The sequence below is a fragment of the Bufo bufo genome, chromosome 5 (genome assembly GCF_905171765.1).
Source record: "Bufo bufo chromosome 5, aBufBuf1.1, whole genome shotgun sequence".
NCBI lineage: Eukaryota > Metazoa > Chordata > Amphibia > Anura > Bufonidae > Bufo > Bufo bufo.
This window is the reverse complement of record NC_053393.1, coordinates 516,287,419-516,313,622: the sequence shown is the minus strand read 5'-3', so window position 1 is coordinate 516,313,622 and position 26,204 is coordinate 516,287,419. Positions and strand designations below refer to the sequence as shown.

The 26,204-nt window shown below is 44.1% G+C and overlaps 1 protein-coding gene across 1 annotated transcript in view; it reads left to right on the top strand.

Moving 5' to 3' along the window:
- Positions 1-26,204, top strand: part of LOC121002868 (macrophage mannose receptor 1-like) — a 92,753-nt gene that overhangs the window by 20,032 nt on the left and 46,517 nt on the right. Inside the window, exons 8-13 of the mRNA XM_040434497.1 lie at positions 8,019-8,176; positions 10,688-10,801; positions 12,184-12,299; positions 16,679-16,827; positions 17,523-17,716; positions 25,310-25,437. Of these exons, the coding sequence (XP_040290431.1) occupies positions 8,019-8,176; positions 10,688-10,801; positions 12,184-12,299; positions 16,679-16,827; positions 17,523-17,716; positions 25,310-25,437 (859 nt within the window). The remainder of the gene's footprint in view (positions 1-8,018; positions 8,177-10,687; positions 10,802-12,183; positions 12,300-16,678; positions 16,828-17,522; positions 17,717-25,309; positions 25,438-26,204) is intronic.

The following is a 26,204-nucleotide window of genomic DNA, read 5'->3' as shown; positions in this document are numbered from 1 at the left end:
AGGATGACATCATAGTAAAACCGGCGGACAAGGGGGGCAATGTGGTTCTAATGTTGAGGGATTATTACATTAATGAAGCCCTCAGGCAACTCAGGGATGTTGACACCTATGAAGTGATACGGGGGGATCGCACTGTAGACATCAGGCGTCAACTTGAGTATTTTGTTCGCGGTTACGTGGCAAGAGGTTTCCTGGGCGACAACATGGTTGACAAACTCGTACCCACATTCCCCTCTAGACCCTGCTGGTATTTCCTTCTCAATATTCACAAGTCACTGAGCCAGCCCCCGGGGCGTCCCATCATCTCCAAGGTTGGCTCAGTGACTGAGCCTTTATCAAAATATATCGATTGGCTCCTCAGACCGTTACTTCCCAGCGCCCCTGCCTATCTCAGGGACACCAATGATTTTTGGTTGTCCCTGGGTGAAGTACATTGGCAAGCAGATTATCAGTTGGTATCCCTGGATGTAGAGAGCCTCTACACCCGCATCCCTCATGATGCGGGTGTGGAGGCGAACCGAGTCATCTTACGGAATGTGGGGAAGAGTGATCTTTTCTGTGATTTCGTCTGTGGGGCTTTAAACTTCATACTTGCGAACAATGCTTTCAGATTCGGCAGCGAATGGTTCAGACAAAAGCTGGGGACGGCAATGGGTACCCCTGTCTCTTGCACATTTGCTAATATGTACCTTGCAAGACTGGAAGACAGATTTGTGTTCTCCGTGTCAAATCCCTTCTTGCAGTATCTGAAAGTTTTTTTACGCTTTGTTGATGACGTCTTCATTGTTTGGTCTGGAACTAAGGAACAGTGTGAGGAGTTTGTCCGGTACTTGAACATGAATGATATGGGAATGAGGTTCACCCTCAATTTTGGGGGGGCAAGATTGGAGTTCCTGGATGTGGTTGTCGTGGCGAGGGGCGACGGGTTGGTCACGGAGGGCTTTCGTAAGCCCACGGCGACCAACTCCTTGCTCCGCCATGACAGCTTCCACCCGGGAACTGTCAAGAAATCATTGCTGTACGGGCAATTCATTAGGTTACGCAGGATCAACAGTGAGTTAGAGGGATATCGACGCCAGGCGACATAGCTGAAACAACGGCTAGTAGCAAGAGGGTACCCAGAGAGTGAGGTTAGCAGATGTATGGAAAAGGTTGAGAGGACTTTCTCTCAGAGAGATTTGTTGCAGAAGAGTAAGAAACTGAAAAAAACTGCGGGAGCGCCTGGGTCGGGCCAAGATGACATGAATATAGGCAGATTCGCCTTCTCCTTTAAGTTTAGCCCAATGGCGGATCGGATTCGCTCCGCCATTTTTAGGAACTGGGATATATTAAAAAGGGACAGCACACTTAGCAAAATAACCGAGCAAAGACCACTAGTCTCCTTTAGGAGGAGTCATACGCTAAGAGATAAACTCAGAAGGAGTAGATTGACCCCGTCGCGTTCTAGCCAGTGGTTGACAATCAATAGACCAGATGGGAACTTTAGATGTGGGAATTGTAAATACAATGATTTTGCAGGGGTGCACCACAGGGTACGGAGTTTTATTAACTGCAGAAGTACATTTGTGGTTTATCTCTTAAGCTGCAAATGCGGCCGATTTTATATCGGCAAAACAATCAGATGTTTAAATGAGCGCATAAGAGAACATGTTAACTCCATAACCTCTGGTAAAGGGTGCCCCAGGGTGATAGAGCACTTTAGAAAGGTGCATGGAGGTAATGTCAATTCCCTGTCTTTTTCAGGACTAGAGGTGGTACAGGCTCCGCCGCATGGGGGCGATAGACACCGGCTCCTTTTACAACGGGAGGCCAGGTGGATTCTTCGTACCCAAGCGGCGGAAGAGTTGGGCCTTAATGACAGAATTGACCTTAGTATGTTCCTATAATAGCACCTCCGCAATTGTCCTTTCGCCATGCACTAATGTTTTGTATGTTTACTTTCCGTGTCTGTGCGGATTATTTTGGGAAGCATCAGGGCAGCGTCACTGGTCACCCAGGTGATGCATCGACTCTGTGCTTAAAGGTGGAGCGCATTTGCGCTCTGACGTAACAGCCTGACGAAGCGCGTTCAGCGCGAAACGGCCGTCGCTATCTCACCTGTGTGAAGCTCTTGGCGTCCTGCCCGATGCCGTCCATCGCTATCTTTGAATAAAGCAACTATTCACTGATGCTGGTGAGTGCCACTCTCCTTCATTTCTTCATATGGTTTGAGAGGTCGATCTAGTACTCTGAGGACCCAGTCCTCAAAGGCCTTCCAGTAATCCCAGGCACTGGTGGCATGGGCCGTCACTTTCAGAGGAACCATCAAATTAAAAGCATCGCCATCTACGTTCCTTCTGGGCGGCTCATTTCTGATGGCGGGTCACTTCTGCTGGGCGGTGGAGTGAAGTCTTCAACCGCCTGCTCCGCGCCAGCAGACGTGGGGACTTCGGGCTTCTCTGTCCCAGCTCCCCAAACAAGTTGCGGGATACTAATCTCCTCTATAGCTACCTTTAAATCTGAGAAATCTCCTCCGCTGAGTATCTCCTCCCAAGTAGACTTTGGGGTAACCTCCTTCTGGTGTGGCTCAGTCACCATCTTGCAATCTTTTTCGTGGGCTAAAATTGGAGAGGAAGGAGGAGCTTGGAGGGAGGAGCTTCCATTTCCTTTCTTCATGCAGTACTGTTCCCTGTAGGCAGGGCTAGAGTTTAGCTGGGGGCTTTAGCTGGGGGCGTTCCTAAACTTTCCAGCTCTTGCTGGGCATGAAGAAGCTGAGCCATTACATGTAAAAATGGCAGGTTAACCCTTCGGGCGCTGGCGCGCAGAGTTTTGCGCAAGTCACTCCGCAGCAGATGCATTAAAGTCATTTTTAACGCATTTGTAAATCCAATAGGCTATAAAGTTTGTAGGCACACAGCTTGGTACTGTCCAAACCCTGTTCATGACGGCAAAATCAATTGCAACGGACGGGGTCCCGTGCTAGGGGTCTCTCCTACGGTGTTATGAGAGTTTTTACAGTTTTTGTCGTGACGCCAGTTGCATTTCAGCAACAAGGGACTAAGTCCCCTTATGTAGAAGGTGATGGTGGACCCCAGGTGTAGGAATGCCAGAGTGGTATAAGGGTTGCCTATAGTGTCCCTTTAGGTCCAGCTTTGCACTTGTCACGGTGCTCCTACGAGGATATCCGGGAACCCCAAGCATGGTCGTCCGCAGCAGTGATGAGAGGTTGAGCAGTTGAGGGATTTGTAGAATAAATGGAGTCCAGACATTTATTGAAGTTGAAACAGCTTTACTTGAATAAACTTGCCTCAGGGAACAACCTTCCAATTTTGTCTTGGTTATCAGCAGATTTTGGCATTATTTCTGGCAGGAAAACACATTCAGCTCTGCTATATCTGTACTCTTTCAGCTCTGCTATGCTGGCTGAATTAAATAGGAACTTTTTCCTTTTGCTTTCTGCTGAAACTTAGCTCTCTGTAGTCTGACTCGGTCTTTATCTGTATATTTCTCTTTTTCTCTGTCTTTATTCAGGGAATCTTTCTTCCTGACTTTGGAGGCACTCATCTTAGGCCTCTGGGCCTAACAGAGCAGAACATGCTCTGCTGGCTGGAACACACCCTTCCCCTTCCAGCGGGTAAGCTAACCTGTCTTCTGCAGGTTCGCCCAGCAGGGATGAGGGCCTGCTCCTTCCCCAAGGAGGGGATCAGCTACTCTGATTTTCACTAACACTGAACTCCTCCCTCTCTAGAGAGGGCTGGAATGGATAGAAGGTTCCACTCCAGGGAAACTAACTCTGTCATAATTGCCGCCATCTGCTGTTAGACCAGGCACATTAAACTTTTTCAGTCATTTGCAAGGAAATATAAATACAGGGAGTGCAGAATTATTAGGCAAGTTGTATTTTTGAGGATTAATTTTATTATTGAACAACAACCATGTTCTCAATGAACCCAAAAAACTCATTAATATCAAAGCTGAATATTTTTGGAAGTAGTTTTTAGTTTGTTTTTAGTTTTAGCTATTTTAGGGGGATATCTGTGTGTGCAGGTGACTATTACTGTGCATAATTATTAGGCAACTTAACAAAAAACAAATATATACCCATTTTAATTATTTATTTTTACCAGTGAAACCAATATAACATCTCAACATTCACAAATATACATTTCTGACATTCAAAAACAAAACAAAAACAAATCAGTGACCAATATAGCCACCTTTCTTTGCAAGGACACTCAAAAGCCTGCCATCCATGGATTCTGTCAGTGTTTTGATCTGTTCACCATCAACATTGCGTGCAGCAGCAACCACAGCCTCCCAGACACTGTTCAGAGAGGTGTACTGTTTTCCCTCCTTGTAAATCTCACGGTTAATGATGGACCACAGGTTCTCAATGGGGTTCAGATCAGGTGAACAAGGAGGCCATGTCATTAGATTTTCTTCTTTTATACCCTTTCTTGCCAGCCACGCTGTGGAGTACTTGGACGCGTGTGATGGAGCATTGTCCTGCATGAAAATCATGTTTTTCTTGAAGGATGCAGACTTCTTCCTGTACCACTGCTTGAAGAAGGTGTCTTCCAGAAACTGGCAGTAGGACTGGGAGTTGAGCTTGACTCCATCCTCAACCCGAAAAGGCCCCACAAGCTCATCTTTGATGATACCAGCCCAAACCAGTACTCCACCTCCACCTTGCTGGCGTCTGAGTCGGACTGGAGCTCTCTGCCCTTTACCAATCCAGCCACGGGCCCATCCATCTGGCCCATCAAGACTCACTCTCATTTCATCAGTCCATAAAACCTTAGAAAAATCAGTCTTGAGATATTTCTTGGCCCAGTCTTGACGTTTCAGCTTGTGTGTCTTGTTCAGTAAAGGTCGTCTTTCAGCCTTTCTTACCTTGGCCATGTCTCTGAGTATTGCACACCTTGTGCTTTTGGGCACTCCAGTGATGTTGCAGCTCTGAAATATGGCCAAACTGGTGGCAAGTGGCATCTTGGCAGCTGCACGCTTGACTTTTCTCAGTTCATGGGCAGTTATTTTGCGCCTTGGTTTTTCCACACGCTTCTTGCGACCCTGTTGACTATTTTGAATGAAACGCTTGATTGTTCGATGATCACGCTTCAGAAGCTTTGCAATTTGAAGAGTGCTGCATCCCTCTGCAAGATATCTCACTATTTTTGACTTTTCTGAGCCTGTCAAGTCCTTCTTTTGACCCATTTTGCCAAAGGAAAGGAAGTTGCCTAATAATTATGCACACCTGATATAGGGTGTTGATGTCATTAGACCACACCCCTTCTCATTACAGAGATGCACATCACCTAATATGCTTAATTGGTAGTAGGCTTTCGAGCCTATACAGCTTGCAGTAAGACAACATGCATAAAGAGGATGATGTGTTCAAAATACTAATTTGCCTAATAATTCTGCACGCAGTGTATACATTATGCAGGACATGGCAATAAATACACAAGATGACACAGGATCAACCAATAATGACAGTGGAGGGGCACAAAAGGTGGTAATGCTCCCTGTGGGGCGTTAAAGAAGTAATGGTGATATCCTTGCAACCTCCTGCACCGTTTTACCACCTCAAAGGGTTCGGGCCTGGAGACCAGAGGCCTATGAGGCTGAACAGCGGGGACAAGCGTCAGAAGCTGTAGCCCTGCTGTAAACTACAGCCCACTCCAGAGGCAGGTCAGCTGCTGCCTGAGGTGAGATGCTCATCTCGCCTCATGGCAGATGCGGCTCTGCTTGCAAAATACAACACAGCAGTGATGTGCCATTCAAGCAGATGTTATGTCTGTGATTGGCAGCAGCTGCAAGCCATTTCCTAGTCCTGCGCGGACCAGAAGCAGCTGGGAATGGGGCAGTGGCATGGGCATAATGGGACCATGGACAGGTGAGTGGGTGTGTGGTTTTTATTTTATGGCCCACAGGTTAGGGCCATAGGGGTTCTTGGCTCCCACCACTTTAATGCCTATGGATTTAGAACTGGATGTCAAAAGGTTTTTTTTTTGTCTTTTTTTTGTGGCACAGGTTTCAACCATTGGGGTTGTCAGCTCCTAGGCCTGACAACCCCTTTAATATGTTTTATTAACAATATAAATCCTGAATATGGCAACCATAGCCTATTCTGTGTTCATACTGTACCTCCATGTGCCAAAATAGAGGAACACAAAGGTTTTGCGTATGGAGTCTGCATGAATGTGTGAGAAACAGATTGTGGCACACAATCGCTTCACAATGGATGGAGCTGTGTAGCTCCAGCACCTATTTCCAGAGCTTCTCTCGAACAGCTGATCGATGAGGATCCGGGACTGCTGTCAGTCAGATATTGATGGCTTATCCTGAGGACAGTTATTATAAGGGACAACCTCTTTAAAAGGGTTATCCTGGAAATAATATTGATGACCTATCCTCAACATAGGTCATCAATATCAGATCAGTAGTGGTCCGACACTCAGGACCCCCGCCAATTAGCTGTTAGAAGAGGCCATGTGACGTCACCGTACTTCGGTCACTTGGTCTTGTTGCAGCTCAGCCCCATAGAAGTGAATAAGGGTGAGCTGCGATACCAAGCATAGCCGCTACCTGAGGATAGATCATCATTATAATTTTCTGGATAACCCTTTTAAGGGAATGTCCATTATTATAAATGGCTTTACAGTAACAGCTTGTCAATTTATGCTGTGAATTCCCACCACAGATTTCACGGATTACAGATTTGTAATGCATAGAGTGAAATCTGCATCAAATCTGTACCAAAATCCATAACAAATCCACATGTAGCTCACATAGTTGCCAACTGTCCCAAATTTAACAAAACCGTCTCTGATTTTCACACTGTCCCAGAAAATTTGGGCTGTCCCAGGCCAAAAATGGGTGCAGCTAACATTAACATCAGTGGGTGTTCCCAGGTAGATTTGAGGTGTTCCTGGGGGTGGGTTTTAGATGCCCCAAATTTAACAACTTAGGGGGTTTTAGACACCGGTCTTAATACCCCTTTAGCTGGCCTCGCAATTATGTAGAAGCGCTGGCCTCTACATGACTTCGGCGTATCCACCACCTGTCTAAATCTATGCCAGCTCTCTTGCTGACATAGATTTAGACCATTATTTATACCTAAAACAGGCATAGAAAATGATAAATGAGATGGACTTGGTGGCCCGCCCCCTTCTCCGCTGAAGCTACACCTCATATACGACAGATATATACGCCAAAAAGTAGCGTATATCTGATAGTGAACGAACCCCTTAATACTTAAGTAATAGCACAGTTTTCTGTGGATTTGTTTGAGCTCTTGCAAAAAATGCATGATGTTTATGGCAGATCTACATCCCATGTGGACTTATCCTAAGGCTACATTCACACGAACGTATTCTGTTTTTTTGCGTATAGGATGCAGACCCATTCACTTCAATGGGTCCGAAAAAAATGCGGACAGCACACCGTGTGCTGTCAGCATCCGTATATCCGTTCTGTAGCCCAGCAAAAAAAAATAGAACATGTCCTATTCTTGTCCGTTTTGCAGACAAGGATAGGTATTGTTACAATGGATCCTCAAAAAAAAGGAAGCCATATGGACATCATCCGTTTTTTTGGCGTATCCACAATTTGCGAACTGCAAAATACATTCGGTCGCTTGAACGTAGCCTAAGGGTAGGTTCACATATAATTTTTTGGAAGGTCTTAAGGCAGATCTGCCTGTGGGATTTTCAGCCAAAGCCAGAAGTGGATCCACCAGGAAGCTGAAGTATAAATCCTTCCTTTATATTTTCAATTCATTTCACATTTACATCTGGCTTTGGCAAAAAATCCTGCAGGAAAATCTACCTCAAAACCTTGACCCAAAAATTCTGTGTGAACCTACCCTAAAAGTGATTAAATTACATCTATGGTAACACATAAACCCCAACCACATGGTCTACTAAGAACTGTGCAAATGTGTATTTATTTTAATTTTTTTTGGAAAGTCTGAGAAAGTGGTCTCACATGCTGCTAATTATAGAAGTGAAATTTCAATATCTTGGTTTTTGCTCTAGGCGATGTAGAGTATGTTTGGCTTGGGATGAATGACCTGAAGACACAGTTATTTTTTGAATGGAGTGATGGATCACCCGTGACATATACAACATGGCAGAGAGGAGAACCATCTCACTTGACCAACAAACAAGAGGACTGTGTGGCGTTATCTGTTAAGGTATGGCATTGTGTACCTGAGGATCATTAAAATCTGCATTTAATGTAGAAATAGGATTTACAAAACATGAATCATTATTTAAAGGGGACCCGTCGCCTGTTCAAATGTTTAAATCTGTGTACCTCCCTCAATTGGCACTATTCCACTGAGTCCTACTGTAGACTTTTTTTTTCTCTGTGGCCCCCTGAAGCACAATATCTACATGTGCTTGTACATATCCAAGGAGGAGGCCACCAGCACCTAGTTCTCAATGAGGAGTGAACATCATTGTTCTGAGGCTGTCCAATCAGTACAGGCACAACAGTGAGATTCATTCCACTTTGAGTAGTTAAGCACGGCCACATTTACATATCATCCGGCAGAATTTACATTCCCAATCAATCAGGAGTGGGGAACCATAGAGAAAAAGTGATCGCCAGGAGGACACAGTGGAGTAGCACCGTTTCAAAGTTTGAGAAGTTGAAAGGTCCTCCAAAAGATTCGATATAGCACCAATCTACCCTGTAAAAATGAATGGCCCTATTCTTCAAGAAAGGTTAAAGGTTTGGAATCCAATGATTTAATTTTTATTAAGCCCAGCATACTTATTTCAGAGACAAAGCCATCTTAGATCTCCTGCTTCCTTTCACACAGCCATAAAAAAAACATAAAAACAATTCTGTCTGTAACACCCCATAGTGGTGTTACCACTCCTGCACCCTGCTGCTGTCTTTAATGGTCTAACATAAATGTCATCTATGTATTCTGTTCCAGGTTCACCACAATGTGCATCTATAATATTTTTATGTAACTGTTTATTACATGTAATGTGCATGGTTTACCAGCAGGTAGCAGCAAATATGGCAGAGCTATAGTTAGATAGAATGGAACTCACCATTCCATTTCCCCCTTTTGGGCAAACGTTTCCTGCTTGCTACCAGAAGGAGGTGTGGCAGTTCTAGATGATTCTGGTTTTAGACTCCATGTTGGAGCTGACAGGACACTAACTTATTCCTTGGCTGAAACTAAGTCAGACTAAAGAGTTTATTGCAGCATAAAGAAGGAATCAAAGTTACTAAGCTAGCCTGTCAATACAACAGAGAGAAAGAGATAAAGCAGAGTTGAGTTTGCCTGCCAGTTCATGCTAAAGCCTGCTGGAACCAAGATAAAGCCTGAAAACTGTTTGAGGAAACATTTATTCAAGTAAAGTTGCCATTGAACTTGATCTCAAGGTCTGGACTCAAGTTATTTTTTTCAAATCTCTCAATTAACCCTCCTATTTATTGCTTCGGAGCCAAAGCCTGCGGCCCAGCAGTATCCAGATGGGATCACTGTGACACACATAAAGAGACATGTAGGCTACACCTCTCGGCATTACTACTACACCTGGGACGCGATATAGGGGCCCTGGGGGGAGGCGACTCGTTGCACATAGACACAATGTACAGGAGGGGACCTCATTGACTTTTATGGGAGAGTTTTCTAGACATGCTTTGTGACCTGTGCAGAGGTCAGGAGGGAGTAAGTAAGTTTTGACAATCACTTATTGAGAATTGTGAACCATGTGTTATCTATACATAGAGGTGATATCTGTCATTCTAATCCTGCTTGTAACTATAATCAGATAACTTCAGAAAAGGGATTTTTAAAGACCAAGTAGTGGCGCCTATTATTAGGCTTAGTTCAAAGAGAGAGTCGGCACCTGGACCCGATGCACGCCAGCACGGGAAAGAGGAAATCTACTGTGTAATAAAGAAAATCCCAGGAAACGCTTGTTATCTTCAATTCATCTGCTTTTTATTTCAGAAATACATCAATAATAGACGCGTTTCGGCCCGTCCATTATTGATGTATTTATGAAATAAAAAGCAGATAAACTGAAGATAACAAGCGCTCGCTGGAATTTTCTTTATTACACAGTGGATTTTCTCTTTCCCGTGCCAGGTGCCGACTCTCTCTTTGAACTTTGCTGATTATTTTGAGTGCGTGCACCGACCCTCATGTCTGCAAGCTGATGAAGGCTGGACGGGCCGAAACACGTCCATTGTTGATGTATTTATGAAATAAAAAGTAGATGAATTGAGGATAACAAGTGCTCACTGGGATTTTCTTTATTATTAGGCTTAGTGGCCAATGTGAAAACTGCAGGATTTTATAGTTTTTTGTTTAAATATAGATATTGACATGGAAAATAAAAAAAAAACATTAACAAAATATCTTCTGATTTAAACAATAGGTCCTTTTCTGATCAGACATTCCCTTGAAATTACCCCTGTTTTAAAAAAGCATTGCTGATTATGTGTGTATTCTGAAGCACTCTTCACCCCAAAATATGTATTGGAAAATATAGGCCTTCATCTGCATCTACATCCCCCTACAGTGAAGACAGGGTGCCACCTGAGGCAAAGGTGTCACCTTGCTTTTGGATGACACTTGGTGCACTGCTGAACTCTATGTAATACGCGGAAGAGGCCAGAAATCCATGAAGTTTAATTGGGTGTTCTTAAAATAAATTGTCCTTTTTTTCTACAGGAGGGAAAATGGGCAGACAAGATGTGCGAGAAGAAGTTTCCATATTTGTGCAAGAGAAAACCACTGCCTGTGGATCATGAGCAAACTGCTAGTGTGGAGGAAGGGTGTGATAAGGTACAGCAAATAACAGGGACAGAGATACTCTCCAAAAGGAGGAAAAGCTGACCGCTGTAGCACAGTTAACAGTTACAGTCATAACACATTAACTAAATGTGTTAACTCACCAAGTGTGTCTTAACTCTGCTACATCTGTAATTCTTATGGATTAATACGCTACGTATGGTATGAACTCAGAACCATAAAGACTTAAAGTAAGACCCTGTGCACTTGTATAGACCATATGTATTAGTTCTTAAGGTGCTCAAACAACTGTGGACTTAATCAGCTAATCCTCCCAATCCCATACACATGGATGATGGGTTTGGCTGAGCAGGCATGTGTTTGTTATTTAAAGAGATTGGGGAGAGACAGTCGGTATAACTTCAAGTGGTTTTCTGGGACTATACCACAGATGACATAGCCTTAGGATAAGGCTACAGTGGATGTGTGGTCCGCATTTTGCAGCCAAGCATAGGACAATCCATGTTCTATAATTTGGGGAATGGACATACAAGCACACAGATGGCAAGTCAATGTGGGCCTGCAAAAAATGTGAAAGAGGTCTGTCATCAATATCAGATTCTTTGGGTCTGACTTCCAGCACCTCCACTAGCTGTTTTCAGGTGCTGCTGGTCTAGAACCAGGCACCGAAGCGTCACAGCTGGCACTGCCTGGTTACTGCACCCATTGATTTAAATGGGAGCAGCACTAAAGTAACCAGGTCCTACCTCTACACAATACATGGAGGTGTGTAGGTTCAGTTCCTGGTTCTAGTGCAGCAGCTCTTAAAAAGAGGTGCTGGTGGTCAGGCCCTGCTGATCTGATATTGATTTCCAATCTGGAGCAGCGCCGTCCTCTGCAGAAATAAAATGGACCTGTGTAGTTCCAGCATCAATTTTAGGAACCAGAGCTACTGCAGAACAGTTGATCGGTGGGTGTGCAGGGTCAGATATTGATGGTCTGACCTGAGGACAGGCCATCAATATAAAAGTACCAGAAACCCCTTTAAAGGCGTGATCCCATGATTGATGTAAAAAATAAAAATCAGATTGAATAGTACATAACAATCTCTTTCTAACAAAACTCAAATCAGCCCTGTACCTCACATGGATCCAGAGATCTCCCCATTCATTGCTCCAATTGTTCTGTAGGATTTATTTCAAGCGGACATCTCAGTGGGCATGTCCATTCTCTGCAGGGGTGTCCTTTTGCAGCAGCTGGTGACATTTACAGGACGGAACTGAGCATGTGCGTCCACCTCGATGAGGTGGACAGAGAAATTATAAAAAGAGCAAACAGCAGGTGGCGCTATACAAAAGTATTCAGTGCAATTACAAAAGTATTCAGATCCAGGTGCTGATTTGAAAACTGATCTGTTTTTTTTATTTTTTTTACAGGGTTGGAAAAGACACGGATACTACTGCTATTTCATTGGTACATCTTCTAGTTCATTTTCAGAAGCAAACAACACATGCAATAGTAAAGGAGCGTACTTGATGACTGTGGAAGACAGGTATGGGTGGTAATAATTTTGATGTAAGCAAGTAAAATATATTCATTGCATGATGAAAAGTTATGCAGTTTTCTTTCTAATATACTTTTTGCATCAGTTTTGACAATTCTTGCTTACTGTCTGGGTCTATTGGGGGAAAGTGCCACTCATGTCCAAAGTCTATTTCCGATATTGCAGCTCAGCAGTGATGGCCAGTTCGCAGTGTTCACCAACGAACACATGCGGGCTGCCATCTTGACGCACAAGTCCGGTGATGAACAGGTAAGCCCTTACCTGTGCCTGTGCAGCGAGCCGGTCTGAAATCAAATGCGGTCTCTGGGAGCAGGCAGTTCTTAGAACAGCCGCCGGTGGCCTTTATCGGGCTGTTCTCGGAACTGCCTGCTCCCGGTGACCGCATTTGTTTCAGACCGGCTCCCGGCACAGGCACAGGTAAGGGCTTACCTGTTCATCGCCGGACTTGTGAGTCAAGATGGCAGCCCGCATGTGTTCGCCGGTGAACACTGCGAACTGGCCATCACTGCATTCAAGTGCATGGGGTTGAACGGCAATACTTGATATTGTCCATGGATGGTGGTGTTTATGGAACTGGACAACCCTTCCAAATTGGAAATGTAATTTTTAAACGGGTTGCCAGGGATCAACAAAAAACGGAGTAAGGTTTGGAAATTACATGAAATAATAAAAGAACCATCACTTACCTGTTCAGTCCTGGGCTGCTTCAGTGCTGCCACTTTGGTGCCCAACGCCATCTTTGTTTATAGTGGTGCAGTGATGAGATCCCAGACAACCCAATTAACTACAGAGTGATGACATCACAGGTTCATTACAGTGAAGTTATCAGAGCTCTCCTGCATGAAAGCTGTGAACCTATGTGACTGCCACGTGGCCAGGACCCATTTTGAACCCGTTAATGCCCGGTGACATGCTATTAACGCTCTGTGCTGTAATAGTACGTCATGGCAATGGCTCGGGTATAATGGGGTTCGCTGGGCTTTTAATATTGAAGACCTTAATCCTTAAATGGCCAATGTCACTTCAACAGACTTTATATAAATAAATAGTACACATGAATGAAAGAAACTCTGTAATATATCTTATCAGAGAAAATCCCCCCCTTCCTTCTAAAATAATATTTTCTACTAAGTCCATTTTGAGACACGAGACAGCTGACAGCTCACTGACGGATCTCATTAGATGCTGCCCATAGAAGTTTATTGAGAGGGGAAGAGAGACACACGCAGACATGCTGCACATAAAAGTCCATGGAGAGAGGGGGTGGTGAGAAAGAGTGAACTCCTAGAAGAAAAAGTAATTTTGTCTGATAAGATATATTACACAGTTTCTCATATTCATATGTACGATAGATTTTTGTAAACCTTATGTATCTGTAAATGGCATAAAATAATACATATAGCTGAAAATATCGGATCCTGTACCCCCTATGGTATTTTGCAGTCATCAGCAAACATATTGTTACAACAATCAGTTATCAGTCATTTCAGTAGTGCTGAGGCTGCATCTGTGTTCTCCAAACTTCCTGAAGACAGTCATCCTGAAGAAAGACGGTCTGATAAGGAAGAGAAAGGAGGTTATTAGGTTTAAAGGAAATGCAAGGGCATAAAAATCTCAATGGGAACGCAATAGGAGGGAGCTGCAAAGATAAGAATGTCTGTCATGGGGGGAGGGGGGTATCCTTAATCGTGTGCAGAACACTCAAGAGAACAGTAAAATAAAAGAATTTAACAAATAATTGGAGATTATTTAAAAAATGTTAACACTAGATTGATTATTAGTAAAAAGGGCCGAAAAATGATGACAAAACAGCACCAAAACTAACATACTGCTATAGGGGGTACCACTGATGGATTGTAACTATGAATTACCGTATAAAACTAAAAGTACTTATTATTATTTATTTATTATTAGACATAGTATAGCACTGTTTTTATACAACTTTATGTATAGAGCTAGTCTTTGGTCACTGTATTTTGGCATTATTTAAAGAGTAACTAAACATTTATAACAATTTTTAATATGATGTCCCTAATGCCCTAATAAAACTATTTCTAATATACTTTATTAATCAGTTTTGTATTTTTCTTAGTCTTTTACGTCCCTAAAGCGCACCATTCACTGTGTGCTTAAAACTCAGTTCTCCATAAACCGCTGACAGCTCAGTGATGCACGGAGTACGGAGTGAGAAATTTATGAATGGGCAGCAGCAGCAATGCTGTGAGTACAGGCAGGAGCGCATATTGCTGCTCCTGCCCGTACCCCCCGGAGGATTACTAACTCCCGGCATAGCACATGTGTACCCTGTAACCATGTGCTATGCCAGGATTAGCTGAGTGGAGCGTCTCCTGCTTCTGCCTGCAACTCTAAGCTAAGAGAACTGCATGTCAGCCAGGAGTTAGTAATCCTCCAGGGAGTACAGGCAGGAGCAGCAATATGTGCTCCTGCCTGTACTCACAGCGATGCTGCTGCCCATTTATGAATTAAGCTGTCAACAGTGTACGGAGAACTGAGTGTTAAAGGGGTTGTCCAGGATTGAGGACTTTGTTACATAACAAGACAGACATACATATAACACACATCCATGTCCTACCTTTTCCACAGGTTTCTCAAGCCCCGTTTTCTTATAGAAATTCTTCGCCGAAAGTGACGTACCGGGTCCCTTGCGGGAGAGCTGAAGCCTCTTCTTCCGGCTGCTCAGGGAGCCCGGTGACATCACCGGCACTGATGGGTGGGCTTTAGCGCTGCTCTAGCCAGTAAAACGGCTAGGGCAGCGCTAAAGCCCACCCGTCAGAGCTGGTGACGTCACCAAACACACTGCCCGGCGGAAGCCTCCACCGGGCAGTGTGTTATTGTAAACAAAAGAACCGTTGCCCTGCGCGATTTAGCGCAGCGCAAAGGAGAGCATCGGAGCATGAGATGCTTCGATGCTAGCCTCAGGGGGGCTGCCTGGGTGAAAATAGAGGTTTGTCCGGGTTAAGCTCTGAACCCGGACAACCCCTTTAAGTGCACAGTGAATGATGCGCTTTAGGTAGGAAAAAGAGTAAGAAAAATACTAAATTGATTAATAAAGTATATTAGAAATACTGTAGTTTTATTAGGGCATTAGGGACATCATATAAAAATTGTTATAAAGGTTTAGTTACTCTTAGTTACTACTATATGGTGATACAATGTATGTATTTATTGTATAGCACTATTCTTGGCTATGTGCAGTATTTAGTTTTTTGCTCTGTAAAGCATTGATAATATGGCAGCTGTGTGAAAAGCCAGCATAGCAAGAGTATGTCATCATACTGTATGGATCTAAAATTAGGCACTGTACGGCATGGTTATTTTGCACACTTTATGGCCATGGACTATTTGGGTACATAGAGGTCATTTACTAAGAACTATATGACACATAATAAATGACCTCCATAGTGCTTTATCCATCTCAAGGCCGGTCCTGCTCCAACTTTCTCACTTGACCTTCTCCGCCACATCGGCATTAATATCTTGTACGTCAGTTTTTGCATCTTTTTTCCACCAGCTTTGCCATTTTTACCAAAAGTAAGGGAAGGGGGCGGTGTAGACGTGAGGGGGCTGACACATTTACCAATATGTGTCCCAGAAAACCCCCTTGCGGTTGTAGATTTAATTTTCGGACTCAGAACTCCCCCCCCCCTCAAAAAAACACGCATCACGCACCAGCGGGGTTTGTAATTAGGACTGGCATAGGAAACACTAGTTTTAAAAGCGTTGTCTGGCCTTGGAGGTGACACCGCTGGGGTCCTGACCTGTGTCCCTGAACATAAAAAGCCCCACCCACCTGTCGTTATTCTGAAGCGGTTTGGTCCTTCGAATAATCTGGCCAATCACAGGGTCAGCAGTCACATTGCCTCGAATTATACATCTGCAGGAACCCAGGACATCCAGGAACGGAGCAGCAGCGGGACCGCAGACAGTTTTTATTTGTTGAGGGGCACAGGTTAGGACCAAAAGGGTTGTCACCAGAAAACCTCTATAATACATTCCTCCCTATATGCCTAGATTCAATTTCAACTGTCCTGTATGTGCGTGAATTATTCTAAACAAATCAAATTCAACCCAAATTTTCCAAAAATTCGGATCAAACCTGAATCCAAATTTTTGGACATTCATTTAGGGTAAATTTTTCAAAATGGAGTCAGTCATTTTTCAAATAAAAAAGCTTGGGATGAGTTGCATATAATCCTAGAAGACCCAGAGGACTTTTCAGGGCAGTGGGTGCACTTTTGATTCGGGCTGAATTTGATCAAATCATCCAACCAAATCTGAATCGAATTCTGAAGAAATTCATGTAAATCTAAATGAAAACGTGACATAATGTTGGATTTTAATTGCAGGTTTGAACAGGCCTATTTAACAAGTCTGATTGGGTTTAGACCAGAAAAATGTTTCTGGACAGGGCTCTCTGATATGGAGGATAAAAATACTTTTAAATGGATCAACAGGGAAAACGTATTGTACACACACTGGAACACTGACATGCCAGGTAAGTCTCTCCATGCTCGTTGAGTGTACAGGCCCTTTGTGATCCAAAGGCTGTACTGTGTCCTCCAAGACCGCTCCTCCTCTTCTCTCACAGCATTTTAAGACAGTATATGCAGCTGCATCCCCTCCACCTCCCCTCTATTCAGTTTACTGTAATATTCTAAATGCTTTTTTTTTTTTTTTTTGGGGGGGGGGGGGGGGGGGGGCTGATAAAAATGCACAGATACTGAAGCTGAGGATAAGGTTATTGCTCTTGTGTTGAAAATGCTGGATTTAATTATACAGCCTAGCATGGACTGTGCAGGGATCTTAGCATTTTCCAACTTCTATCAGAAAGAAAACTTTTTGAACCTATAAGCTGGCTTCTCTAACCCTCTACAGCCACCAATTATCCCCAGGGGAAGCTAGTGGATAGCCATTCACTCAAATAAAAGGTCGACCATGTAATGCATGAACGGACCTGGCATACCAGAGAAGCTCTTCACTCAGGCTCATAGATGGGACCTCCGATAGAGTGACCTCCATCTATGACATTCATATTCCCTAATGGAGCATATGGACATGGTTGTCCCTCTCTAATGAAGTGATGTCTTTTTATACTGCTGGATGTACTATCAACAAGATTTTCATGAATTTACTTTTCTCTATGAACATACAGTATACAAACTCTTTAACCATTTTTGTTGCGTTTTAAAGGCAGAAAACATGGCTGCGTGGCCATGAGGACTGGGAGGAAAGCTGGATTATGGGATGTGATTAACTGTGATGAAAATGCCAAGTATGTGTGCAAGAAGTGGGCTCAAGGAGTAACGCCACCGCCTCCGCCGACTACCACAGCAGAACCAAAGTGTCCAAACGACTGGAAGTCATCCAGTCGTGCATGTTACAAGGTAAGGAGCACTGCTGATGAGAGAGTGAGAGACCATTTCTAAAATACAGACACATTTGGAAGGGGCCCACACAAAAATCATAGGGTCATGAGCAAAATGGTCCCCTTTCACAATGAAAGCTCTGCCAATTATACTACTCCTTTATCCCATGAATAATGTGAAAAATGTAAATGAGACATCAAACAGTACATGACAATGTCTTTCTAACAAAGCTAGAACCAGCCCTGTACCTCACATGGATCCAGAGATCTCCCCAATCATTGCTTTGCTAGATTTGTATCAAGCTGAAAGCTCAAGGGGAGTGTCTTTTCTGCTGCAGCTCAGGGGGCGTGTCCATGCTCTCCCTATCACAGCTCAGGGGGCGTGTCCATTCTCTCCCTATCACAGCTCAGGGGGCTTGTCTATGCTCTCCCTATCACAGGATAGGAGGCAGTTGAAGGATGAACAGCAGGTGGCACTACACCGATACATTTTATTGAAAAACTCAGTGGCTGTGCTAAATATTTAATTACATGCAATTACAAAAGTATTCAGATCCAGGTGTTGGTTTGAAAAATGGGGAATATTTTTCATGGGACAACCCCTTTAACCACCTCCGGACCGCCTAACGCAGATTCGCGTTCCGGAGGTGGCAGCGCTGCGCAGAGTCGCGCATATACGCGTCATCTCGCGAGACGCGAGATTTCGCTCAAAGCCGGCCCGCGCGTGCGCATCGCGGGCCGGCAAAAGTTAAAGGACAAGTTCGTCACCAGCCTGCCAGCAACGATCATTGGCTGGCAGGCTGGCGATTTTCAAAAAATCCAATCACAAGTCATATAACAGATCATATTAGTAAATATGATCTGTTATATGGCTTGTCTGCTCCTCTGCTGGTCCTTTTCGTCGGTTGGATCCAGCAGAGAAGCAGAGATCACTGTGAGTACACGAAACACTTCACTGTAGCCCCAGATCACCCCCCTGCACCCCAATTAACCCTTTGATCGCCCCTGTCAATCACCTAGTGAAAGGAAAAAAGTGATCAGTGTAAACTGTCACTTTTTTTTTTCACTGGTATTGACCGATCGGATAGTTTAGGCCCCTTGGTTAGGTAGTTTAGGGATCAGTTAGCGCCCAGCCCACCGCACCGCAGTCACTTATTCGCTGTTTAGCGTATCGCTAATCAGCATTTGTACTTTTATAGTATCTGTAAGTGATCAAAACTGATCACGGTCAGATCTTTAATAGTATTAGTGTCACCTTAGCTCACCCTCCACCCAAAACGCAGTGTCTGCCCGATCAGGCCTGATCGGTCGCCCACACGTGCGTTCACCCACGCCCGCCCCACCGCAGTGACAAAAAATATATATTTTTTGATCACTGCACATTCACTTTACAAGCACTGCGGCGATAAAAAAATCAGTTTTGATATTTTTTATCAACCGCAGCGGCCTCCGGTACTTCGCTAGCCTCCCCTTTGTAAGACAGGCTTGCTTTTTTTCTTGGGTAGTCTCAGGGAATACCCCTAAATTTAGTAGTCCAAAATGTCAAACAGGGGGTATTCTTCTGAAGAGGCCTACAGGATTCTGACCCAGTCGGATGAGGAATGGGAACCCTCATCTGACGAATCTAGCGGGTCAGAATATGAACCTGTAGAAAGCAGTGGCTCTCTGACCCAAAGTTCGGACGAGGAGGTCCCTGATAGCACCAGGCGTACCAGGCCCCGTGTCGCTAGACCACAGGTTGTGCAGGATCCGCTTCAAGAGCAGCAGAGTGGGGCTGTCGCTGCCGGATCACGTGGTGAGGCATACACCAGCAGCGCAGCCCTCCCTGGACCTAGTACCAGCACTGCCGTACAACATGGTGACGTGGCGAGCACCAGAAGGGCAGTTGAAGCTGGTACGGTGGCACGTGCACTAGTTACCCCGTCGCAGCCACTGCACAGACAGGCCCGTAGAGCCCCTAGAATCCCTGAGGTGCTGGCAAACCCTGATTGGCAGTCACCAACTTCAGCCGCACCATTAGTTCCCCCTTTCACCGCCCAGTCTGGAGTTCGGGTTGAGATGGCTCAGATCGGTTCGGCCCTGGGATTTTTTGAGCTGTTCTTGACTGCGGAGCTCTTGGACTTAGTCGTGGCAGAGACAAACCGGTATGCCACACAATTTATATCCGCCAACCCGGGAAGCTATTATGCCCAGCCTTTCCGTTGGAAACCAGTCCAAGTTTCCGAAATTAAAATTTTTCTGGGCCTTCTCCTCAACATGGGTCTAACTAAAAAGCATGAATTGCGGTCATATTGGTCCACGAACCCAATTCATCACATGCCCATGTTCTCTGCTGCTATGTCCAGGGCACGTTTTGAGACCATCCTGCGTTTCCTGCACTTTAGCGACAACACCACCTCCCGTCCCAGAGGCCACCCAGCTTTTGACCGGCTCCACAAAATTCGGCCCCTCATAGACCATTTCAACCAGAAATTTGCAGATTTGTATACCCCCGAGCAAAACATCTGCGTAGACGAGTCCCTAATACATTTTACCGGGCGCCTTGGCTTCAAACAATACATCCCAAGCAAGCGTGCCCGGTATGGGGTCAAATTGTATAAGCTCTGTGAAAGGGCCACAGGCTATACTCACAAATTTCGGATCTATGAGGGAAAAGATCAGACCCTGGAGCCGGTCGGTTGCCCTGATTACCTGGGGAGCAGTGGGAAGACAGTCTGGGACTTGGTGTCACCCTTATTCGGCAAGGGGTACCATCTTTATGTGGACAATTTCTACACAAGTGTGGCCCTCTTTAGGCATTTGTTTCTAGAACGGATTTGCGCCTATGGCACCGCGCAAACTAGTCGCGTGGGCTTCCCCCAACGGCTTGTAACCACCCGTCTTGCAAGGGGGGAGAGGGCTGCCTTGTGTAACGAAGAACTGCTCGCGGTGAAATGGAGAGACAAGCGTGACGTTTACATGCTCTCCTCCATTCACGCAGACACGACAATACAAATTGAGCGAGCAACCCGTGTCATTGAAAAGCCCCTCTGTGTCCACGACTATAATGTGCTCATGGGAGGGGTGGACTTCAATGACCAGATGTTGTCTCCGTATTTAGTTTCCCGCAGAACCAGACGCTGGTATAAGAAGGTGTCTGTATATTTAATTCAATTGGCGCTGTATAATAGTTTTGTTCTCTACAGTAAGGCTGGGAGAACACGATCCTTCCTCAAATTCCAGGAAGAGATCATCGAGAACCTCCTGTATCCAGAAGGTTCCGTGGCCCCAACGACCAGTGTAGTTAGCCGTCTACACGAGCGACATTTCCCCAGTGTCGTTCCATGTGAATGGGTAAATCTGGTTTGCCAGGGCATACGAGCTAAGTGGGTATGGATGTTGGGCGGAGCTCCTATGTCCTGGCAGACGCCTTTCCCCTCCTTTTTCTTTTTTTGGCAGAGATTTTTTCATCCACATTGATCGATGCGAATGAAGAAATCTGTGCCGTTCATTTTTTTCTTTCAGCCCAGAGGCTGAACGAAAAAAAAAAATCTCATTACCCGTATGCTCAATATAAGGAGAATAGCAGAAACTCCTAATGCTGGCCATACATATAATGATTGCGGAGACCCTCAAATGCCCGGGCAGTACAAACACCCCACAAATAACACCATTTTGGAAAGAAGACACCCCAAGGTATTCGCTGAGGGGCATATTGAGTCCATGAAAGATTCAAATTTTTGTCCCAAGTTAGCGGAAAGGGAGACTTTGTGAGAAAAAAATCAAAAAAATCAATTTCCGCAAACTTGTGCCAAATTTTTTTTTTTCGATGAACTCGCCATGCCCCTCATTGAATACCTTGGGGTGTCTTCTTTCCAAAATGGGGTCACATGTGGGGTATTTATACTGCCCTGGCATTTTAGGGGCCCCAAAGCGTGAGAAGAAGTCTGGTATCCAAATGTCTAAAAATGCCCTCCTAAAAGGAATTTGGGCCCCTTTGCCCACCTAGGCTGCAAAAAAGGGTCACACATGTGGTATCTCCGTATTCAGGAGAAGTTGGGGAATGTGTTTTGGGGTGTCATTTTACATATACCCATGCTGGGTGAGATAAATATCTTGGTCAAATGCCAACTTTGTATAAATAAATGGGAAAAGTTGTCTTTTGCCAAGATATTTCTCTCACCCAGCATGGGTATATGTAAAATGACACCCCAAAACACATTCCCCAACTTCTCCTGAATACGGAGATACCACATGTGTGACACTTTTTTGCAGCCTAGGTGGGCAAAGGGGCCCACATTCCAAAGAGCACCTTTCGGATTTCACAGGTCATTTACCTACTTACCACACATTTGGGCCCCTAGAATGCCAGGGCAGTATAACTACCCCACAAGTGACCCCATTTTGGAAAGAAGACACCCCAAGGTATTCCGTGAGGGGCATGGCGAGTTCCTAGATTTTTTTATTTTTTGTCACAAGTTAGTGGAAAATTATGATTTTTTTTTTTTTTTTTTTTTCTTACAAAGTCTCATATTCCACTAACTTGTGACAAAAAATAAAAACTTTCATGAACTCACTATGCCCATCAGCGAATACCTTGGGGTGTCTTCTTTCCTAAATGGGGTCACTTGTGGGGTAGTTATACTGCCCTGGCATTCTAGGGGCCCAAATGTGTGGTAAGGAGTTTGAAATCAAATTCTGTAAAAAATGACCAGTGAAATCCGAAAGGTGCTCTTTGGAATATGGGCCCCTTTGCCCATCTAGGCTGCAAAAAAGTGTCACACATGTGGTATCTCCGTATTCAGGAGAAGTTGGGGAATGTGTTTTGGGGTGTCATTTTACATATACCCATGCTGGGTGAGAGAAATATCTTGTCAAAAGACAACTTTTCCCATTTTTTTATACAAAGTTGGCATTTGACCAAGATATTTATCTCACCCAGCATGGGTATATGTAAAATGACACCCCAAAACACATTCCCCAACTTCTCCTGAATACGGAGATACCACATGTGTGACACTTTTTTGCAGCCTAGGTGGGCAAAGGGGCCCACATTCCAAAGAGCACCTTTCGGATTTCATTTATTACAGAATTTGATTTCAAACTCCTTACCACACATTTGGGCCCCTAGAATGCCAGGGCAGTATAACTACCCCACAAGTGACCCCATTTTGGAAAGAAGACACCCCAAGGTATTCGCTGATGGGCATAGTGAGTTCATAGAACTTTTTATTTTTTGTCACAAGTTAGTGGAATATGAGACTTTGTAAGAAAAAAAAAAAAATCATCATTTTCCGCTAACTTGTGACAAAAAATAAAAAGTTCTATGAACTCACTATGCCCATCAGTGAATACCTTAGGGTGTCTACTTTCTGAAATGGGGTCATTTGTGGGGTGTTTGTACTGTCTGGGCATTGTAGAACCTCAGGAAACATGACAGGTGCTCAGAAAGTCAGAGCTGCTTCAAAAAGCGGAAATTCACATTTTTGTACCATAGTTTGTAAACGCTATAACTTTTACCCAAACCATTTTTTTTTTACCCAAACATTTTTTTTTTATCAAAGACATGTATAACAATAAATTTAGAGCAAAATTTATATATGGATGTCGTTTTTTTTTCAAAATTTTACAACTGAAAGTGAAAAATGTCATTTTTTTGCAAAAAAATCGTTAAATTTCAATTAATAACAAAAAAAGTAAAAATGTCAGCAGCAATGAAATACCACCAAATGAAAGCTCTATTAGTGAGAAGAAAAGGAGGTAAAATTGATTTGGGTGGTAAGTTGCATGACAGAGCAATAAACGGTGAAAGTAGTGTAGGTCAGAAGTGTAAAAAGTGGCCTGGTCTTTCAGGGTGTTTAAGCCCTGGGGGCTGAGGTGGTTAATATGTGTATTCAGAATCAGTGTTTTAGCACGGTCTGTGGGTCCATGTTTTTAGCACGGAGGATGCATGCTGTATTTTGTCCGTGTTCACGGATCCATCATGCCCATTAGGCCTAGTTCACACGATCGTTTTTTTTGCGAGTGTACGGGCCGTTTTTTTGTGTTCCGTATACGGTCCGTATACGGAACCATTCATTTCAATGGTTCCACATTAAAAACGGAATGTGTTCCGTAAGCATTCCGTTTCCGTATTTCCGTTTTTCCGTTCCGTTGAAAGATAGAACATGTCCTATTATTGCCCGCAAATCACGTTCCGTGGCTCCATTCAAGTCAATGGGTCCGCAAAAAAAAAAATATGCATCCGTATGTCTACCGTATCCGTTCCGTTTTTGCTGAATCATCTATTGAAAATGTTATGCCCAACCCAATTTTTTCTATGTAATTACTGTATACTGTATATGCCATATGGAAAAACGGAACGGAAAAACGGAAACACAACGGAACTCAAAAACGGAACAACGGATCTGTGAAAAACGGACCGCAAAAAACTATAAAAGCCATACGTTCGTGTGAACTAGGCTTTATAGTCTATGGGTCCGTGAAAACCACGGATGCAACACAGAGGCGATCCGTGTTAAATGGATCATTAGGAAGAGATGCTTTGAAAATTATTTTTCAGCTGTGCAGTGAAACACGGAGGGCACACGGACAGCAAAAAACGGACACACGGACCCAACATGGATCCTTCACGGACGCATCACTGACCACCTTCTCACAGATTTGAGCTCGGACACGGATGTGTGAATGACTCTTTAGAGGCCTCTTCCCAAGATGAATGTCATAGCAGAAGCAGTCACCAGCCAGCACTAATGATAGGAATGACACTGCCTTTAGAGATCATTGGGGATTTTGGAAACATTTTCTGATTGACCCTTTAAAGGAAATGTGTCACCAACAATTTCATCTGTCAGTTAAAACCACATAGTGACACATCTCCTTTTTTCTAATCTGTTTTTATTTTCAGATTGATTTTGTTATTCTATTTTCTGAACATGATGATGGGGGCGGCCATCTTGCCTGAGCTTTTCTTAACAGCATTTAGAAAGCATTAGGAAAATTGCTATACGGCAGCCCCCATGGGCCATAGACAGAATGGTCTGGAGGAGACCCTATTGACTTCTATGGGAGAGTTTTCTAGACATGTGACCTGTGCAGAGGTCATTGTACAGGGAGGGGAGTAGATAAGATGTGACAATCACCTGCTGTGAATGGAGGACCCTGTTTATCTACACATAGAGGTGATATCATGAGAGGCAGGTTTAGATGACAGATAAGCAGGTAACTGCCGTATAATGATCTGTACAGCTTAGTGGCCAGCGCGAAAACTGCAGGATGTTATGTTTTTTTTTGTTGCTTAAATATAGATATTGACATGGAAAATTTAAAATAACATTGTTAAAAATTCTTTAAAAATATGTTAAACATAAAAACGTGATTTAAACAATAGGACATTTTCTGATTACACATTTCCTTTAAATGGGAACATCTGGAAATTTCCTTGAAGGATGTGATTGTTCTACCATTCATAGATAAAACTGTACTGCTGCTATGAGAACATTTCATCAATATCTGTATAAAACAGATGTAAGCCAAAGCTAAACTAGCAAAGTCTGTACGAGGATTTCCTATTTATTTCCTGCTCCGTGTACAAGGAATTTTACAAGTTGGTCCTATCTGTATTTTCCTATAGCATTACCAGAGAGAAGCTAGCGAGAAGAGGTCATGGTTTGAGGCTAGGAACTTCTGCAAAGCGATCGGAGGTGACCTGCTGAGTATCACAGACAAGGACGAAGAGCAGGCAGTGTGGACTATGATGATGTAAGTAGTACTGGATTTATGAGGAAGAGAAATAAGTTGCATATGCTATGTATCTAAGGTCTTTCTAAAAAAGCTAGAACCAGCCCTGTACCTCACATCTCCCCATAAATTGCTCTACTAGATTTATATCAAGCTGACAGCTCAAGGGGCGTGTCCTCTACTGCATCTCAGGAGGCGTGTCCATTCTGCTGCAGCTCTCTCTCTCCCTATCACAGCTCAGAAGGCAGTTGAAGGATCAAACTGAGCATGTGCGGCCATCTCAGTGAGCTGGACAAAGAAATAAGAAAAAAAAACTAACAGCAGGTGGCGCTATACAGATACATTTTAGTGAATTACTCAGTGGCTATACAGATTTTTTTATTACATGCAATTACAAAAGTATTCAAATCCAACTGCTGGTTTGAAAACTGTAGAATATTTTTTGTGGTACAACCTCTTTAACCGCCTCCGGACCGCCTAACGCAGGATCGCGTTCCGGAGGCGGCAGGCCTGCGCACAGTCACGCATATATACGCGTCCTCTTGCGAGACGCGAGATTTCCTGTGAACGTGAGCACACAGGCGCGTGCGTTCACAGGATCGGAAGGTAAGCGAGTGGATCTCCAGCCTGCCAGCGGCGATCGTTCGCTGGCAGGCTGGAGATGCGATTTTTTTAACCCCTAACAGGTATAATAGACGCTGTTTTGATAATAGCGTCTAATATACCTGCTACCTGGTCCTCTGGTGGTCCCCTTTGCTTGGATCGACCACCAGAGGACACAGGCAGCT